Source organism: Nuphar pumila, chromosome 3 (assembly GCF_984573655.1).
Source record: "Nuphar pumila chromosome 3, dmNupPumi1.hap1.1, whole genome shotgun sequence".
NCBI classification, from domain to species: domain Eukaryota; kingdom Viridiplantae; phylum Streptophyta; class Magnoliopsida; order Nymphaeales; family Nymphaeaceae; genus Nuphar; species Nuphar pumila.
The window spans coordinates 28,610,237-28,627,387 of NC_143251.1; the positions used below are offsets into that span (position 1 = coordinate 28,610,237).

A 17,151-nucleotide genomic window follows, 5' to 3' on the forward strand; every position below is an offset into this window, starting at 1 on the left:
GATGTTGTTCGACGGAAGAATGACCCGTTTGGAGCGACAGTTGAGGAATGCCCCAATTGATGGAGTAGCGGCATATGTGGATAGGCCATGTATCAAGTTGTCTGAGCCTGCAAAGTACAAAGGCACTTGGAACTCGAGAGATCTCGAGAACTTTATTTACTTGATGAACCAGTACCTCAAGGCTGGAGGTATGATGAAAGGTACATATTCCTTGCGCATCGCAATGATGTACCTTACGGATGATGCTATGCTTTGGTGCAGATGCTGAAAGGGAGATATTGAGCATGGGTGTCCTGTTGTAAATTTGTGGGTGGGTCTCAAGAAGGAACTGCACGACTTCTTTTTGCCCAAGAATGAGAGTAGAATTGCCCGCAACATGATGTTGGCCCTGAAGCAGACTGAGTCAATTCATGAGTATGTTAAAGCATTCACCTCACTGATGCTAGACATCAAAAACATGGGTAACGCTGACCAGTTGTTCCACTTCATGCATGGACTGCACGGGTGGGCAACTACAAAGCTCAATCGACAAGACCCTCAAACTTTTGCTGCTACTGAGAAGCTCGCTGGGATTGATAGGCACAATACGACATCCTAGGAAAGACAAATTGAGAATGATCCTAACAACAATAGGACGGATAATCAAAGGAATGACCTAGGGAACAATGCTGGTAATGGAAACCATCTGGGTGATAACCAATAAAATTGTGGCCGGCAGGGCGAAATTATGATTGTTGAAATTGTTACATCTGCCATAGTGATCATTGGGAAAATCGTTGTCCCAACATAAATCATGGTACAGGGAACAGAGATAACCATGAGCCTAGAGCCGCAAACATCGTTCAAGCTGAAGGTGGGCGTGTCGCCACAGAATATTCGATTGTTGGAGCTATGCAGATGAACATGGTGAAGGTGACACCTGCTGTTGGACCGCCTATGAGCAAATTGTTGATGTACTTGGAAGTCATTCTGAATGGGTAACTCACCAAGGGATTGGTTGACACGGGCGCCACACACAACTTCGTTTCTCTTGAAGAGGCAAAGCAATTGGGGTTACAATGGGAAAAGAAAGAGAGACAGATGAAGTTAGTCAACTCCAAAGCCAAGCCTATTTATGGGGTTGTCCGTGATGCAACGGTGAGAATCCTGAGTTGGTATGGAAGGGCCACATTTTTTGTAGTGCTAATGGATAATTTCAGGGTCATTCTAGGGATAAAGTTCCTTCGAAGCAACAAGGCTATGATGATGCCTCATCTGAATGTTGTCACTTTTGAGGACGAGAAACAACCTTACACGATTGTTGCATTGCCTGCGGTGAAGCCTTGAGAGCACTTAGTGTCCACGCTCCAGTTCAAGAAGGGTCTCAACAGAGGGGACAGGACCTTCCTCGTGACGATCCATGAGATTTATGAAGAGGGTAGGTTGCTAACATCCCAATGGCCTAAGCTCCAATATTGAAGGAGTTTGGTCATGTTATGCCCGCTGAGTTGTCGAGGAAGCTACCTTCGTGAAGCGAGGTAGATCATGAGATTGAGCTGGTGCCAGGTTGCGTGGCCATCTGCTATGGCACAATACTGCATAGCGACTGCTGAGTTAGTGGAGTTGCGAAAACAATTAGATGACATGTTGGAAGCCAGGATCATTCGACTGTCCAAGGCATCCTTTAGAGTGCATGTGCTATTCCAGGCGAAGCATGATGGGTCGAAGTACTTGTGTGTGGATTACCAGGCATTGAACAAATTAACGGTAAAGAACAAGTATTTGCTTCTTTTGATCGTGGACTTGTTTGATCAGTTGGGTAAACCTTGTGTTTTCTTGAAGTTGGATCTGCGATTAGGCTATTAGCAAATAAGAATTACCGAAGGGGATGAAGCCAAGACCACCTGCGTGACACGGTATGGGGCATTTGAGTTTCTTGTTATGCCATTCGGCTTGACGAACGTGCTTGCAACTTTCTCTACACTAATGAATAATATATTTTATCCGCACCTTGACAAGTTCGTCGTAGTTTACCTAGACGACATAGTGTTGCACAACAATTCTATGGAGGAGCATGTTCAACACCTTCAATTTGTGTTCTAGACTATGAAGGATAACGAGTTGTACGAGAAGTGGGAGAATTTCCTATTCGGTCAAAAAGAAGTGCATTTTCTTGGGTACATTATGGGAAGAGGCATGATGAGGATGGATCACCAGAAGGTCAGGGCAATTCAAAAGTGGGGCCCACCTGCCAAAGTCCTAGAGGTGTGTTCTTTCTTGGGGCTTGCCAATTATTATCGGTGATTCATTCAGGGATATTCTTTGATTGTTGCCTTATTGATCTGTTGAAGAAGGATAGACCATGGGTGTGGTTTGATTTTTACCAAGAAGCTTTTGAGAAGCTGAAGTATGTGTTGACTGAGGAGCTTGTGCTGAAGTTGCCTAACTGTCATAAGTTGTTTAAAGTGTAGACCGGTGCATCTGACTTTGCAATTGGAGGGGTGTTATTGCAAGGACATCTCATTGCCTCTGAGAGCCGCAAGGTGAAGGATACTGAGCGATGTTACACTGTGCACAAGCGAGAAATGTTAGCTATCGTGCTTTGCCTCTGCCTATGGAGGCACTATCTTCTGGGGTCGTAGTTTGTTGTGCGCACTAACAACGTGACGACAAGTTATTTTCAAACTTGGGAGAAGCTGAGTTTAAAGCAAGCTCGTTTGTAGGAATTCTTTGCGGAATTTGACATGGTCCTTGATCTGGCAGGACCAATGTCGTTGCAGATGCCCTAAGTCGGAAGACGGAACTTGCAGTGCTGCATGAAGGGAAAGAAGCACCAGCCAATCGATGAGTGTTCTTCTCGAGCAAGTTCGAGAAGGATTAAAGAATGGCACAACAGATTATCATGTTAGCATAGGAAAGAAAGACCCAAAGATTCTGGTTTGAAGATGATCTGCTCCACACCACTGGGGATCGTATGTATATCCCATGGTAGGGTATTCTGCTTAGGCGCTTGATACAGGAGTGCCATGGCACACGCTGGGCTGACCACCCAGGGCAGCAGAGGATGTTGGCATTGTTGGAGCATGCATATTATTGGTCGTAGATGCGAGACAACGTAGATGCGTATGTGCAAACCTGCTTGATTTGTCAACAAAACAAAGCTATAAACTAGAGACCAGAAGGATTGTTGGAGCCATTGCCTATGTCTAGCTGTCTGTGGGAGTGCATCACCATGAACTTCATTGTTAGTCTGTTGAAGGCACATGGTTGTAGTTCAATTTGTGGTTGTAGACAAGTTCTCAAAGTGTGCTATCTTCGTGCCTGCCCCTACCACATTGCAAAGTTGTTCGTGCAAAATGTGGTGAAGTATTGGAGAATCCCAGAGAGCATTCTCGGTGATTGAGATGCTCGCTTCGCTGGAAAGTTTTGGCGTGAGGTATTTCGATTGCTGGAGACAAATTTACATTTCAACACCAGCTTTCATCCCAGACTGATGGGCAGACAAAGCGAATTAATGGCATACTGAAGGAGTATCTTCGACACTTTGTGAGTGCTAACCAGAGAGATTAGGTGGACTTGCTTGATGTTGCCGACTTCTGCTACAATGTCCAGAAGAGTGAGTCATCCGGCCATAGTCTGTATGAAGTTGGAGCGGGACAACAATCGTAAACTCCTCACTCTCTTGCTGCACGTGGACGTGGAAAAATGCCATACACATACCAGTTTGTCAGAAACTTGCAGGACCAGGCTAAGATGGTGAAGGTGTATCTGAACAAGGCAGCAAAACACACGAAGAAATGGGCGGATGAGAAGCGTCGGCCTGTTGAGTTCAGCGTTGGAGAGAAGGTGTTGGTGAAACTCTACCCCGAGTGCACTGCTATCTTTCGGGATCACCACCGAGGACTCATTCACAAATATGATTGCCCCTTCACCATCATGAAGCGCGCTAGGAACTTGGCTTATAGGTTGGATTTGCCAGTAGACTTTCAGGTGCATCCAGCCTTTCATGTGTCCAACCTGAAGTCATTCCACGAAGATGAAGGAGATTCACAATGGAGCATATCTCAGCTTGCTCTGATCCCGCAACACACGCCTTCAACAACCATCATCTTAGGCAAAGAACCAGAAGTCATCCTTAACCACTTCAACAATTATCTTGATGAGGTTAAGAAGTACCTTGTGGAGTGGAAAGGTCTACCAGAGAGTGAAGCTACTTGAGAGAAAGAAGTCAACATGTGGAAACACCACCAACTTATGATTGTTGTCGATGACGGTGCCAACTTAAGCGGGAGAGTGTGTTCCGGACTGTCAAGCTTTTTACTTTTGTTTCTTGATATAGTTACCTCTTACCTCTTTTGCTTCCTTTTAGTGCATGAAATGACTTTTGGCCTAAGAATCCTCGGTTGAAAGGTGATTTCGGGGTCCTTCTATACTCGTTAACTTGCTAATAGAAGTCTCTTCTTTCTTGCCTTCTTCTCTGCTCTCTTGCCTCTCTGCTCTCTTTATGTGATTGTGTGTGCGCGTGCTTGTGCCATTGCACCCTCGCAATTGACGAGCAATATTCGGCTTGATTTTCGCTATGCGCTTGAAAGTCCGTTTTGGTGTTGGGGTATACCAGGGCATGTCACGGGGGCCTTCGCTTTTAGCCCGTGACAGAGAGAAAACATCCACAAAATAGAGATAATATCTAAAACCTTGAGTACCAGACACACATCTACAAAAACAAATATAATGGTTTAACATTCTCATGCATACTACTAGAGAAGAAAAGTTTATGGTGTTTCCCTTTTTGACAACCATCACAAACTTTAGAGTCAATATGATTAATAAAAGGCAAACTAAATTTAGAAATAACTTGTTGAACGATTCTTAGCCCTTGGTGTCCCAAACGACAATGCCATTGTGAAGTGGTCGTTTGCTCGCCAACATAAGCTTCTTTATTATGATTATGTTGGACGTGGTACAATCCATTTTTGGTCGTTCCTCGAAGTATTTCTCTCCCCATTATCGATTCCTTAACACAATAGTGAGACATGTGAAACTCAAAAATAGCATTATTATCTTGAGTGAATCTCTGATCAGATAGAAGTTGCTTCCTACGTTGAGGAACATGTAATATATCTCGTAAAACAAAGTTGGACCCAACATTAAAAATAATAGAATGACCAATGCGAGAGATAGGCAAATCTTTCTCGTTATTGATTTTAACTATATCATTACCTTGATAGTCAAAGTTGAAGGATAGGGAGTTCATGTCTGATGTCATATGATGAGATGCACCTGAATCTAGAAACCAGCCTTCATTTGAGTAATTGGAGGCAAATGCATGGTATGTCATGGGTGACGACTCAAAAGACATTTCTCTCTAAAATAAACAACACTGGCCGGCCGTGTGATTTGTTTTTTCACAATATTGACATGTAACTCTTGGAGTGTTATGCTCACCTTGGCACCCATGACCACGATCCCTAAATCGACGTCCCTGTTGGAAGTTTCTGCCACGTCTGCGATCAAAGTTATTGAAATTGTTGTTGAACCTTTGGTTGAGGTTGACTTCTGGAGCAACATTATAACTGATCGTACTGGAATCGGCTGTGTGGGCTTCCTCTGATAAAAGCAGGCTGTGATGATGGTTGATGGAGATGGGGTCAGATCAAATAGACATAGAGATTCAGAAGGTTGCATGCTCATGGGGAAGAGCCTATAAAATAAGCATGACAAAGTCTTCATCTAAGATAGTTAGGTTTACTTGCTCAATACTCGGGATCGAGAGTGGACAACATAGGTTTCTTTCAAGGCTTCAAAGACCTCATATGAGGTTTTCAAGCCAACGACCTGTGTATGAACAAGTTCAGATAAAGAGAAGATTAGCCAGTTGAAAAGCAGCGGGTCTTGGTGTTGCCACTTAATGAACTCAGGATCAAGTATTTGTTTTTCATATTGCATGTTGAATTTGACTGGGCATGGTTTTGATCCATCAATGAATCCATGCAGATCATAAAAGATTAACCATTGGATAAATTGAGATTCCCAAAACAAATAGTTGTCTGTGGACAACTTTGTATTCAAGAAACATTGTAAAGTAGTTGGAGCAAGAAGAATGGAACTTATCTTTGAGGTTGTGATTGATGATGTTGACAAAGACATGATGCCTAGAGGTGTGCTTTGATACCATAAACGAGTACTAAAGTATGAGTGTAGCACGAACACAATCACATACTGAACACGATTTTTAGTGTGGTTCAGACCTGAATAATCCTACGTCCATGGCCCTTCACCCCAACATTTTCTCTTGGTGAGGTTAATCTCCATATATATATATATATATATATATATATATATATATATATAACATACAAGCGGCCAAGAACAATGATTTACAAGAAATCACATTTTTTGGAGACTTCCAGTAGGACATTTCCATATGTGAGTGACCTTCCTTATGTGAGTCTATTGGAGAGTCCCATTGGGGCATTATGTGAGAGACCTTCCTTATGTGAGAGTTCCATAGTTTCTTCTTTGACACATTCTTGGTCATGCATGCCTTTCTTGGACTTGTTGGATTCCTTGATGGAGAGGACTTCTTGTTGAGTGTGATCTTCTTGAACCTTCTCGGTGCTGGATCTGAACCTAGATATTAGATCCAGATATAATACTCTTTAACACTACCATTGCCACTACTATCATTACCATCACTATTATTACCACCACCATCCATCACCATTGCCATCGCCACCATTAGGTCCATTACCACCATCACCATCACTACTGTTACCGTTACCACCATTACCACCACCACCATTATCACCATTGCCACCACCTCCATCCACTATAACCATTACTGCCATTATCACCATTACCACTACTCACCACCACCATCACCACCGTCTACCATCACCATCATCACCACTACCCACTAATCTTCTTTTCTTCTTCATTAACTTAAACAATTGGTGATCCAACCAAACATTCACTTAATTAAAATTTAAGGCAAGATTCTTCTTTATAAAATGTACTAAAATTTATATAAGTAAATATTAAATAAAAATAGATCAAAACAGGGCCTATATGTTCAGCTTCAGTACTCAATCTACCCACAGTTACCTGTTTTCTGTTTCATCAGACTAGATTTCTGCAAGAAAAATGCAAAAACCTGAAACAGATTTTCTAATGTTAGGATCTACCCAGTCTGCACTAGTGTATGCATGACTGATTTCACATCTTCTGTGGATCCTTCTTATAATAAATGAGTGCCTGTCTGATGGTGCTCTTTACATATGACAAGATTTTAGAGCTTCCGTGTGCACTGTCATAGGTGCATGCATAACTGACATATTTGATCAACAACTTATGATATATCCGCCCTCGTAATATGTTGAAGTACCCCTGCATGCTTCTGAATTTTTCTAGCTCTTGTAACAATTCAACTTCATTCTTTGCCAGCCTTCTATTCAGTGCAGGTGTATCTGCCAGCTTAAATTTATCATGTTGAAACTCTTATGTAAATTGCATATTTTGTTTGAGATAATTTAGTTTTCTCTTCAGATCTATCATCCTCAATGCTGAGAAAATATCATGACTCTCCTGGATCTTTCACCTGAAACTTTCTTATGCAAAAATATCTTTACTTCATTTATGAGATCTGCGTGCAGTTGATGCATTTTTAGTGCAAAGTATGGCCTAAAATTTGCACTGTTGCAAACAATCACAAACTACAGAAACTGTTAATAATGAAAGCTTGCTGTCATGAAAATGCTGATGTGCAAGTTAATGCAGCTTTAGATGTGATGAGAATTGTCAGTGCAGACAGATTTAATTACGTTGTTTTTTGAGGAAGTGTGAATGTGGTTATTCTAAAGCATAGCCTATTTGTCTTCTATAGAATAACAACAAAAAAAAAGATGGTGAAAAGAATAAATAAATGTTATGCAAATTATTATATTTGAACAAAAAGGGTCGTTTCAATGCTTGCAGATCACAGAGAGGATGATGGGAATGCCTTTATGTGGGCAAGGGGGGTTACTGTTGATCAAGGCTTTCAGTCCTTGAATTACAGGGGTCTGGGTTTTAACCCTTGGATGCAACAAAGGCTTGATCTATCACCACTAGGTACTGAGCAGGACAAGTTTCAATCTGTGGCAAGTGCATCGTGGCCAGAAATGAGAAGTGATGATTCCATCAAGCAATCATTGCTGCACTTTCAGAATTCCATCCAATCCCAGCCGCAATTTTCAAGCAGACTCAGCCTTCTGACACCGCGGCAAATCATTCCACAGACACAACCTCTGCAGAGCCACCTCAATCTGCCAGCAAATGCGATTTTTGATGACCAGGCTCGAAATCACCTGCTCCATCAGCAATTGCTTCAACCATTCAATGAACAGCAACAGTTGCAAAACCATAATGAATCATTTCAGGTTCCAAGTAATCGGCAGCCACAATTATCCTTCTCAACTGCTCTAGGTCAAAGGCCTCTGTTTGCAGATTCAAGCAGTGCGTTCCCATCTTTAACTCCTGCTTGCATTCAAAGTTTATTGAGCCCTTTGTCTGCTGAAGAAAGTGCTCATCTTTTGAACAATATGAGAGCCAATCATTCTGACATTGTTGAGCCACAACAGCAATCCTGGGTATCCAAAAGTCCATTGCCACAAGTTGAATCTTTTAGACACTTCGTTTCACTCCCTCCATTTCCTGGAAGAGAAATTGAGGTGGAGTCCGAAAATTGCACTGCAGACTCCCAGAACCAGAATGTCTTGTTTGGTGTCAATATTGATACACAGTCGCTAATCCTCCCTAATGCAGTTTCCAATCTTGCAGCAGTCGGAGGCCAAACTGACATGGCAGCAATGCAGTTTACTAATTCAGGTTTCCAGAATCCTCTACCAGGTGGCTATGATTGCTTAGGGGATTCACCAGGTTTGCTCCAAAATTCAGAGCAACTTGATCCACCTAATCAAACTTTTGTGAAGGTGAGGATATGGACACCCATATTTAATAAAATTGAGGACTTATACCTGAATTTTGACTATTCATCTCCTGGGTGGCATGCAGGTTTACAAATCTGGCTGCGTTGGGCGGTCACTGGACATTGCTCAGATCAGCAGCTACCATGAGCTACGCAATGAGCTCAGTCAAATGTTTGGGCTAGAGGGTCTGCTGGAAGACCCTAAAAGATCAGGCTGGCAGCTTGTATTTGTTGACCGTGAGAACGATGTGCTTCTCATGGGAGACGACCCTTGGGAGTATGTTTCTATCTGCCCTACCCTCTCTTTCTCTCTCTCTCTGGACCTGAGAGTTGTGATCAGGCAACTTGAGCTGCTCTTGGTTACAGTTAAAGTGATGTCCCTGTTCAATCAACTTGACCCCATCATGGTTGGTTGCTAGGGTTATTGAGTTGTTACAGAGCATCTGATTCCCCAGTCCGTTGCCATAAATTGCTGTGGTTTCTCCTTTTGTGCTCAGACATTTTACATGTCATTGTTCACAAATTACAACCAAGGTTAATATGGTTGTTTGATTGTATGTAGGGCATTTGTGAATAATGTGTGGTACATCAAGATTCTGTCGCCGCAGGACGTGCAGAAGATGGGTGCTCAGAACCATAGTAGCGAGAGCTACAAGGAATATAACACCAGCAGGCCTCTTGGGATCTGACCTCCACGATCTTCTACTGGCTCATCAGAGTACCCAACTTGGTGTAAAACAATGGTATATGCACGTATGTAGAAATGCTTTAGTTTTCATTAGCAAACTCTGAACTTTGGTGCACAGTTTTGCAGTTCTGTTGGTGTCTATGTTACTGCAACACGGCACCTTGGGTGCCATACCCGTGTCGACATGGGTACTGGTACCTGGACACAGCATTTGCCATGCCCTCTATTATATATTTTTATATATTATATTTTCAATATATAATATATATTTTCAGTATAGTTTAGATATATACTATATATTTTTCAGTATATATTTAGCCGTGTCCCTGTACCCATATGTTTTGGAATTGCCGTGTCTTACGCTCCGTACCCTTACCCGCACCTGTACCCAGGTGACATAGGTTGGTGTTATTATGGAATCTGGTAGATCCTCCCAAGCTGGTACCAGTTAAGCTTGGTGTCGCTTGGTACTGAGATCAATCATAAATCATAGAATGTTCCAGTTGTAGGCCAAGTGACATGGCTTTATTTGATTATATCATGCCCTTGAAATCATTGGATAAATGGCTTAAAAGTTAAAACAGGCTGGATTTGGGTGAACCGTACCCATCTAATGCTCGTATACTAATACCACCTCTTGAGAAAAGGGGCAAGGTAGAGTTTTGTTCTGCAGCACCTGGCCAGGGTCATGATTTGAAACCAAACCATGTAAATACTACTTGGCTACCTGCATTTACTTATAATATGTATTGATTGAAAATCACAACAAATTGCCAAAAGATGCATGGCTTGGGTAAGGACCAGGGACTCGGACAAATGTTGGGCACAGTCAGGCTTCACCTGTATGGCTGTGCTTAACCAGTCAAGTGTAGCCCATATGTCTAAACATTGTTTCTTACCGAGTATTTGTTTTTTTCCTTTTGCAGGAGTACTAATGTCTCTCCGTTTCTGGAAGCTTACACATATATGTAATATTTAGTAGTTAAGGTGAAAATCAGGAGTTTGGATTACTCAACTTTGATGGTTATACTTGTGCATTGTGCAGCATATGATATACTCAACTTTGATGGTTGACAATAGGTGCAGTAATGTGTATTTATATTATGATGATTCTATTTTAGTATGTTATGACTTTGAAATGTCCATGTCCGGATCACCTATGGTCCAGACCAAAGGGAGATCGTATCAGGTGTAGACAGCCCAACTTGGAGTCACATGAATCAATGAAGCCTGTGCTTTTCTTTGGGGGTGTGGGTGCATGCTCTTGCGGTCAAAATGTGTGCCACTCCAGGCTCCAGAGGAATTTAGACAAGTCGGTGTAAGGTGGGCCTCCATTAGTTCTTGATTCATGTAATTTGAGTTATGTGACTTGTGGCAGACTGTATGCGAAATTGCTTCGTTGAGCCAAAGTTACTATTTGACAGGTGAAGTGGCTTCCATTCTATTTGATTCAATGCGGTAGTTGGTGATCAAATCTCAAAGTGACTTCTCTTTTGCCCTTCCTAGTTAGGTTGGTATTTGTTCTATTTTTAGTATGATCGACTGATGGTTTAGTTCGATCAGCGACTGCCATCTCTTGCATATCTGCCCGATGCCAAGTCATGGCTGTTATATGCTCGACTTCCAGTAGATTGTGCATGTCATGAAAAGAGATTCTAGGTTAATATGCTTTTTTATGGCTCACCAAATGCTAGGAAAACCTTTGGCTGTCTCACTCGCCATTTTATTGTGTTTTTGATGCGGCCGTTGCCTGTTTCTAAACCTTATGGCCTGACTTGACAATTAAATGAATCAAGCTGCTCGTGGTCTAGCTAGGTTTGGCTTGTATAGAGCTGGTTTGGACTCGTTAAATGAGTTTGGCGAGTTGGGTTGGTTGCATCATATTGTTGGCTGGATAGAACTGCAAGCAAGAGGTTTGGGGTTGCATTATCATAAAAATGATACATTTATTTATATGAGACAGATCGGGCTCATACGAGGGCCAAGCCGAGTAATATCACTGGCTGTAAACGAGCCTTGCCTGGATAGTCTGTGTTTGGTTTGCTCGGCTTGTTTAGCAGCACCATTGGCATATTCCCAACAGAGTCGGGTCAATGCCTGCGTACTCCATTCTCTTTATCAAACATCATCTCCTGGTATCCACCCAGCGAACAAGTACCATCCGTGATGGCCACAAACTGTGTCCAATTTGCCACCTGATTTTGTATATGCTCTACAAATTGATATTGATCCAAGCTTCTTGTGGCAAAGACCAGCCGCCTGCATTATCATATTTAGAAATAATGGGATGAGCAAAAATTTATAGGCAACATTCTAGACCTGTTTGTGCACAATGTTGAGGATACATTTGTGTTCTGTAAAATGCATGGCATAGGCACAAATATCGCTGTTTTTTTTAAATTTTTTGCAAAAAAATGTAAGCAATATTTCTTCCACATTATACCAAATATTTTCAAAATACCACTTAAGTTTAATTTCTCGTGTTTTTATCATGCTTTATCGAAAAAAATGCAATATAAACACTTTATGCTCCAGCCTCAGAGACTCAAAAGCCCGAAGCTTTATGCATAAAAGCGCACCCTCTTGAACAGTCACAAATATCACCCAGATTTTTGTGATATTTTTGTGATATATTCATAAAGTATTTATCCCGATATTATTACGAGATTTTCAAAATCACGTAAGATTTTAATATCTCACTGTATTATCGCCCATTTATTGTGATTTAAACATAATGAACAAGAGTAGACAAAAATTTTAAGGGTCTGTTATATACCTTTATTCACTTTCAAGCTTTTGGAAAGAGGTGCAGTACCCTGCAACTCTTGCACATTCTCAGCTTCTCAATACTCAAAAAGGAAAAAGGCCCACGTGAATTGTGCCAATACTTTTGCACCCTCGAATGTAAAAACAGGAAAGAGAAGAGAACTGATAGAATAATAGAACAGAACAGACATAACTGTTCTGTAACAACTGTTCGTGGTCCAACGTTTGTTTTGACTCAAATAGGAAATCATAATTTTCTTATTTAAAAATAAATAAAATACACAAAAAAACCAAAATAAACATTAAAATAAAAAAACTATAAAATTAAATATAAAAAGCAGTAACTCAAACCCTAATAAAAGAAAATCAAATAAAAAACCCTAGTCAAATCAAATAAAACCCCTAATCAAATTTAATATAAAAATCACCAATTAAAGAAATTTAATTCAAAGTCCTAACCAAAGAAATTTCTTATTTTTAATTTAATACAAACCATAAAATTAAAATAAAATAAAAGCCCTAATTCAAACCCTAAACCAATAAGCCCTAATTCGAAAAGTCCTAATTCAAACCCTAATTGAAAAATCTCTAATTCAAACCCTAATGAGAGAGAGAGAGAGAGAGAGAGAGAGAGAGAGAGAGAGAGAGGGTGGGGGTATACTCCCTTTGCCCAACTTTTCTTTTTGTTTGTTTGTTTTTTTCTTAACGTTGGGAACATTGTTCTGGGGTGGGGGTGGAACAATGTTTCGCCATTCCTAGAATGTGGCAAACGCATGTTCCCCACATATAGCATTTGACAAAATGTGTGTTCTGCACGATGCACAATAAAAAATGTGCTAAATAAACATGGGAGGGTCTCTCCTCATCCTAATCGATATGGGACATTTTTTTTGAAAAATGACCATATTGTAAGGCAAATTTGATGTGAGTCCCTAAAATCACAAATATTCGATATCGTTAGGACACTTTTACCTTTCACAACTATGAATTTATGTATTTTTGCTAAAAAATTATACCACCTATCGAATATGTTTGACACCCACTTAAATTCAGAATCACAGGTTTTTTTATGTGAATTTAGACCTCACAAACTCGCATAAATTTATTTGTGAAATCTTAGTGAAACTAAAACCACCAAAATCACATATAATAAATTTTTTTATGAAACATATCTCATAAATAACATAATTTCACATATATCCTGAAATCACATAACTTTATGTGCAAAACTCCACTTAAAGGGAACCAACAAAATCGTATTACTTAGATATTTGAATTTTTTTTATTATATGTGATGTTTTTAATAGTTGTAATTTTGTCGAATCATATATATACTCATTTTTGTTCTAGGATTTCTTCTTCTCGTTTGTATTTGTAAAGAGCTTCTTTATAAAACCCTTGCAGCGATTCCTACAATCCGAGGAGGTCACAATATCATCATTGTCATTGACTTTCTCATTTATAGTTTCAAAAGGTGAGTTTCATACAATATATACTTGCATATTTTTTAGAAGGTTGTGGTATCATCCTTGTGATCAACTTTTGTTTAGAGTTTACTATGTTTATGATTTTTTTATAGAAATATATATTGTTGTAGATGATTTATGATTGTTTGCTTGTCTTTTAGTTAATATTTGTTGTTTTTGTATTGGTGTAATGGGGTTAGGGTTCATTATGCACAAACATTAAAAGTGCTAAAATACACTATAATATTTATCATAGGCAGTCAATGATTGTGTCTAAAAGGGCTAAAGTACACTACCGTAGGTCAAATTATACTAATTGGAAATCAATAGTAGTCTAAAAAAATATTACCTTTAAAGAATTTGCGGTTTTGATGTCTCATTAAACTGGATATGCGGGTTTGACCTTTCGGTATAGTTATTTTCCAAACAAACAAGAAATGTAGATAGATGTTGAATATGATGACGATGATATAGAATCATTGTTATTTAGTAGTGATGTTTACTTGAAAGTATGCAAAGTTAATAAAGGTGCAGTTGATCAATTAAAGTATATGAATCTAGTGGAGAATGTATATTATTTCAGGCACCATCTATCGATTAGAGTCCTTACCGATTATACAACTATGTCAAATAGTGAATGATATTGATGTTGTAATTGATCAACAGATCATAGCAAATGATGTAGAACTGCATAGGTGAACCAATGTCAATGATTTTTATAATTTGAATGACATGTGTTTTCAAGCATATAACAATGCTAGGTATAAGTTATAATTTTGATGTAATTTATGGTTAAGATGTATATACGATGATGAATGCAATATTTTGATGGTTAATCTTGAATGTTGAAAATGCAGGACTGATGCATGCATGAAAGTAAATGAAACCGAACAATCAATTAGTAATATCAACGATCATGTTGATACTGTAGAATCAGATGATTTCAATGATAATGAGTATACCATATTGATAGGATAGGGTGAAAATGATGCACAAATGGAATTGGAGAATGTAAACCCTTGGTTCTCATTTAATGAGTTTTCATACAATGAAGAGCAATTGAAAATCATTGAAGGGGAGAGAACTGATTTATAAAAACAATTACGTAATAAAAAGCTTAATGATTGTGAATAATTCTAATGGTTATCAACGCACTCAAATGATCAAAAAATTGCTTTGGGCAAAAGGTTTAATGATCTTCAGCACTGCCATGATTTTTTGAAAGATCATGTGATCAAGAATAACTATAAAGTAAAATTCTTAAAGAGTTGCAATAATAGAGTCACTATCGTATGCATGAAAAAGAACGCTCATATGACAATTGATTACCCCTAGAAGATCCATTGCACAAAGGTACATCAAGAAGATTTCTTTCAAATGAAGATGCATGATAGCGAGCAAACATATGGTGGATCACTGGGCAACATCGTAGTGGAGAAAGTGCTTTTCAACTGGATTTCAAATATTCCCAAACACATGCATGATATTACAAAGATAACTTTAAGATAAATCATGAATGACATCCATCATGAGGAAGGTGTGAATGTTACTTACAAACAAATATGACATGGATGAGAACACACTAAGGTTGTATTATATGGTTTATTTAAACAATTCTTTAAGATACTTCCCACATATTTAGATCATTTGATAAATGCAAACTGAGGATTGCTACGGTATATTAAGACCGATCAGGAAGATCGATTTAAGTACATGTTCTTATCCTTCAGGCCAAGCATCGATGGATTTTTAAAAGGATGCCCTCCAATTCTTATGGTAGATGACATATTCCTAAAAAGAAGATACACAGATATATTGTTGTGGGTCCATAATATTGATACTTATAGTGAAATATTTTTTGTAGCATTTGAAATGACTGATCTGGAGTCCAAAGATTTATGGGCATAGTTTTTAGATGTATTAAAACACAAATTTATACACTTTGATGAGTTTAGAGAGAAACGAGTATTGGAAATTATCTCAGATAACCATCCAGGTTTAAAGTATGTTGTCCCCACACATGCTCTACATGTCATGTTGGATTTTGCATAAAATATTCGACAAAGAACTTTTCAAAGAAATTTGGTTCACCACTCAATACACTTTGGTAAAATACAACTCAAGCAACATATGCGTACAATTATCGCCATATGTGACAAGCTCCTAATTCCACTTATTGAAAACTTCATCTCATGTTGATGAAACTTTTTGAAAAAATAAAGATTGTGGGGCAACATATAACAGGCATTGTGGTACTGAAGGTCAAAGAAAAACTAGAGGAACTGAAGAAAAATGTACAACAAATACGTGTGCAAGTAATGTATTGCCTCTGACAACAGTACGAAACCCATGGCCAATCTCATAGTTATAGTGTTGATGTTTAGAAGCATTTGTGCTCTTGTGAAGAGTAACAGGTTAGCGGGATTCCATGCGAACATGCGATCACATGCATTTTGTAAGAGGGCAACCTACCAAAAGATTACTGTGACAAGTGATCCAAAATTGAATCGTATCGAGCTGCATATAATCAATATCCATTCTTCTTAATGCCGAATAATGCCTTACACATCACTCTACCTACTCTTATAGTTGTCTATCCACCAAAATTGATTCACAAAGCAAGACGACTTAAAGTTAATAAATAGAGAACAAAACACAAGGATGTTCTGCCATATAAGTGTAGTGTATGTGGTGAGGTTGGCCACAACGGGCAACACCATGAATAACAATATGTATATATATTTAGTGTTGTTTAATGAATGATTTTTTTGTATGCATATCCAATGTTTTTTAATTAATTGCTTCTTTATGTATATATCTAGTGGTTTTTAATTAATTAATTCTTTATATCTATATCCAGTGTTTTTTAATTAATTATTTTTTCATATGTATATCTAGGTAGTTCAAAATGTATGACCGTACACATTTTTATAAAATAAAGGAATTCAAAGGACCCTATGTTTCTAAGTGCAAGGAACAACCGGTCGTGCATGAGGTATAAGCAATATCTTGAATCATGTTTGTATATTTGATATTAATCATATATAATTTATTTTATCATTAAAAATGAGTTAATGAGAAAGAAAAAGTTGTATAAAACAATATCTTAAAGCCGAAAGAGCATGAGTTTGACAAAAAAACTCTCTTGGCAAGTGACTTAAGTGTTAGTTTTGCACATTAATTTGTTTATTTTTTTTGTTACGTTTGCACTTAATTTATTTGTTCTTCTGTTATCAAACTGAATTTACTATGTAGCATCTAGCAAGATTTATATAAAGAATTCAAGT

The 17,151-nt window shown here is 38.8% G+C and overlaps 1 protein-coding gene across 1 annotated transcript in view; it reads left to right on the plus strand.

The window, feature by feature from the left end:
* LOC149842429 (auxin response factor 12-like) overlaps positions 1 to 11,106 on the plus strand; it is a 29,565-nt gene extending 18,459 nt beyond the window's left edge. Inside the window, 6 exon segments of the mRNA XM_089999151.1 lie at positions 7,954 to 8,567; positions 8,569 to 8,688; positions 8,691 to 8,948; positions 9,031 to 9,221; positions 9,507 to 9,687; positions 10,559 to 11,106. Of these exon segments, the coding sequence (XP_089855277.1) occupies positions 7,954 to 8,567; positions 8,569 to 8,688; positions 8,691 to 8,948; positions 9,031 to 9,221; positions 9,507 to 9,633 (1,310 nt within the window). The 3' untranslated portion in view covers positions 9,634 to 9,687; positions 10,559 to 11,106.
* Positions 11,107 to 17,151: the final 6,045 nt, after the last annotated feature.